Raw genomic sequence first — 3,910 nt, 5'->3', positions numbered from 1 at the left:
GATGATAGGTCTGATTAAACAGTCCCGGATCCCCATCATCTGTATGTGTAATGACCTCTGACCCCTGTAGGAGATGATAGGTCTGATTAAACAGTCCCGGATCCCCATCATCTGTATGTGTAATGACCTCTGACCCCTGTAGGAGATGATAGGTCTGATTAAACAGTCCCGGATCCCCATCATCTGTATGTGTAATGACCTCTGACCCCTGTAGGAGATGATAGGTCTGATTAAACAGTCCAGGATCCCCATCATCTGTAACGACCTCTGACCCCTGTAGGAGATGATAGGTCTGATTAAACAGTCCAGGATCCCCATCATCTGTATGTGTAACGACCTCTGACCCCTGTAGGAGATGATAGGTCTGATTAAACAGTCCCGGATCCCCATCATCTGTAATGACCTCTGACCCCTGTAGGAGATGATAGGTCTGATTAAACAGTCCCGGATCCCCATCATCTGTATGTGTAATGACCTCTGACCCCTGTAGGAGATGATAGGTCTGATTAAACAGTCCCGGATCCCCATCATCTGTATGTGTAACGACCTCTGACCCCTGTAGGAGATGATAGGTCTGATTAAACAGTCCCGGATCCCCATCATCTGTATGTGTAACGACCTCTGACCCCTGTAGGAGATGATAGGTCTGATTAAACAGTCCAGGATCCCCATCATCTGTAACGACCTCTGACCCCTGTAGGAGATGATAGGTCTGATTAAACAGTCCAGGATCCCCATCATCTGTATGTGTAACGACCTCTGACCCCTGTAGGAGATGATAGGTCTGATTAAACAGTCCCGGATCCCCATCATCTGTAATGACCTCTGACCCCTGTAGGAGATGATAGGTCTGATTAAACAGTCCCGGATCCCCATCATCTGTATGTGTAATGACCTCTGACCCCTGTAGGAGATGATAGGTCTGATTAAACAGTCCCGGATCCCCATCATCTGTATGTGTAACGATCGTAATCACCAGAAGATCCGCTCTCTGGCCAACTACTGCTTTGACCTGCGTTTCCAGAGACCACGACTGGAGCAGATCAAGGTACACACACACACACACACACGCAGGAACACACACACACGCACAGGAACACACACACACGCACAGGAACACACACACACACACACAGGTACACACACACACACACACAGGAACACACACACACGCACAGGTACACACACACACACACACACACAGGAACACACACACACACACACACACACAGGAACACACACACACACACACACACACAGGAACACACACACACACACACACAGGAACACACACACACACAGGAACACACACACACACACACACAGGAACACACACACACACAGGAACACACACACACACACACACACACACAGGAACACACACACACAGGATCACACAGAAACAAACACACACAGCTTTCATGTTAATCTCTCTCTCTCCCTCTCCTCTCTCTCTCCTCTCCCTCTCCTCTCCTCTCTCTGTCTCTCTCTCTCTCTGTCTCTGTCTCTCTCTGTCTCTGTCTCTGTCTCTCTCCTCTCCTCTCATCTCTCTCCTCTCCTCTCTCTCAGGGAGCCATGATGTCCATTGCTTTCAAAGAGGGTCTGAAAGTCCCGCCTCCTGCCCTCAACGAGATGATCCTGGCGTCCAATCAGGACATCCGACAGGTAAATAAGGGAATTAATACTTTAAAATATGTCGTTGCTGAATTACAATCGTCGGTAGCTGCGACAAACTTCTGTAACTGTGGCAACCATCGATTAACCATAGCAACCATCTGTAACCGTGGCAACTGGTCTTTAGGTACTCCACAACCTGAGCATGTGGTCGGCTAAGGACAAGGTCATGACCTACGACCGGGTCAAAGAGGACGCCAACAACGCACGCAAGGTCAGAGTGCGTGTCGTCTGTGTCGTCTGCATGTGTGTGTGTGTGTGTCTGTGTTTGTGTTGTGTCTGTGTCGTCTGCATGTGTGTGTGTGTGTGTGTGTCTGTGTTGTGTGTGTGTGTGTGTCTGTTTGTGTGTGGTGTGTGTGTTTGTGTGTGGTGTGTGTCTGTGTCGTGTGTGTGTGTCTGTGTTGTGTGTGTGTGGTGTGTGTGGTGTGTAAAGGAGGAAGGGATGACAAAATGAGACTGAGATATGGCTGTGATTTCGACTACCATTGTCAAGTATTGCGTAACGAATCTACTGCAGAAAGCAATGAGCCAGAACAGTCCCGTGGGGTCCAGGTTTGCCCCGGGGGGGGGGGGGGGGGGGGGGGGGTCATTGTAAATGAGAATTTGTTCTTAACTGACTTGTCTAGTTAAATAAAGGGTTAAATAAAAACATTTGAAATAACCGTGTGTGTAAAACTGTCGTGTGTGGTGTGTGTGTGGTGTGTGTGTGGTGTGTGTGTGGTGTGTGTGTGGTGTGTGTGTGTGTTGTGTGTTTGTGTGTGTTGTGTGTGTGGTGTGGTGTGTGGTGTGGTGTGTGTGTGTGTGTGTGTGTGTGCGCGTGTGTTACCGTGGTGTGTGGTGTGTGTGTGTGTGTGTGTGTGTGTGTGCCCCTGTGTGTATGGTGTGTGTGTGTGTGTGTGTGTGTGTGGGTGGGGGTGTGTGTGTGGTGTGTGGTGTGTGTGTGTGTGAGTGTGTGTGTGTGTGTGGTGTGTGTGGGTGTGTGTCGGTGTGTGGGTGTGTGTGTGTGTGTGGTGTGTGTGGTGTGGTGTGGTGTGTGTGTGTGTGTGTGTGGTGTGTGTGTGGTGTGGTGTGGTGTGTGTGTGTGTGCAGGACATAAAGCTGGGTCCGTTTGACGTGTGCCGGAAGGTGTTCTCCAAGGGGGAGGAGTCAGATCACATGACGTTGATTGACAAGTCGGACCTGTTCTTCCATGATTACTCCCTGGCCCCCCTCTTCGTCCAGGAGAACTACGTACATGTTAAACCTGCTGCTGCTGGGTGAGACACACACACTCAGACACACACACTCAGACACACACACTCAGACACACACACACAGACACACACACACTCAGACACACACACTCAGACACAGACAGAGACACACACTCAGACACACACACTCAGACACACACACTCAACACACACACTCAGACACACACACACACGCAGACACACACAGACACAGACACACACACACAGCAGACAACACAACACAGTCACACACACACACACACACACTCAGACTTACAGTATGTAAACATCGCCAAAGCAAGTTAAATAGATAATAAACGAAAACAACAATTAGAAATGAACATGAACTTTACACACGTTTTAACAGAATGTAGACATTTCAAATGTCACATCATTGGCCGTGTGTTGTAACACCGTGCAAATAGTTGCATAGTTGGAAGTTGGAAATAGTTGGAAGTATAAAAAGGGAAAAATAATTATATATAATTATAGGTTGTGTTTACAATGTTGTTTGTGCTCCGCCCCCGTTTTCATGACAACGGGCCGCACATATTGCTGCTGTGATTGGACGCTGGTATTTTGCCTAAAACGCTGAACTAAAAATATAAACGACAACATGTAAAGTGTTGGTTTCACGAGCTGAAATTTTAAAGATCCCAGAAAATGTTTCTGTACTCAGAAATTAGTTGACGTCCCTGTTAGTGAGGCGTTTCTCCTTCGCCAAGAGAATCCATCCACCTTTCAGTTGAATACATTCAGGTTATATAACTAACTAGGTACCCCCCCCACCTTTCAGTTGAATACATTCAGGTTATATAACTAACTAGGTACCCCCCCCCCCCCTTTCAGTTGAATACATTCAGGTTATATAACTGACTAGGTACCCCCCCCCCCCCTTTCAGTTGAATACATTCAGGTTATATAACTAACTAGGTACCCCCCCCCCCCTTTCAGTTGAATACATTCAGGTTATATAACTGACTAGGTACCCCCCCCCCCCTTTC

General features: G+C 47.9%; 1 protein-coding gene across 1 annotated transcript in view; it reads left to right on the top strand.

Annotated features, from left to right (window-relative positions):
* Positions 1-2,962, top strand: part of LOC129849776 (replication factor C subunit 1-like) — a gene marked incomplete at its 5' end in the record, with an annotated part of 28,072 nt that extends 25,110 nt beyond the window's left edge. The window contains 4 exons of the mRNA XM_055916535.1: positions 911-1,048; positions 1,570-1,665; positions 1,802-1,888; positions 2,764-2,962. Of these exons, the coding sequence (XP_055772510.1) occupies positions 911-1,048; positions 1,570-1,665; positions 1,802-1,888; positions 2,764-2,934 (492 nt within the window). The remainder of the gene's footprint in view (positions 1-910; positions 1,049-1,569; positions 1,666-1,801; positions 1,889-2,763) is intronic.
* Positions 2,963-3,910: the final 948 nt, after the last annotated feature.

Source organism: Salvelinus fontinalis, unplaced genomic scaffold, assembly GCF_029448725.1.
Source record: "Salvelinus fontinalis isolate EN_2023a unplaced genomic scaffold, ASM2944872v1 scaffold_1670, whole genome shotgun sequence".
In the NCBI taxonomy this organism is placed as follows: domain Eukaryota; kingdom Metazoa; phylum Chordata; class Actinopteri; order Salmoniformes; family Salmonidae; genus Salvelinus; species Salvelinus fontinalis.
Note: the sequence above shows the minus strand (reverse complement) of the source record. Positions and strands in the feature narration are given on the sequence as shown.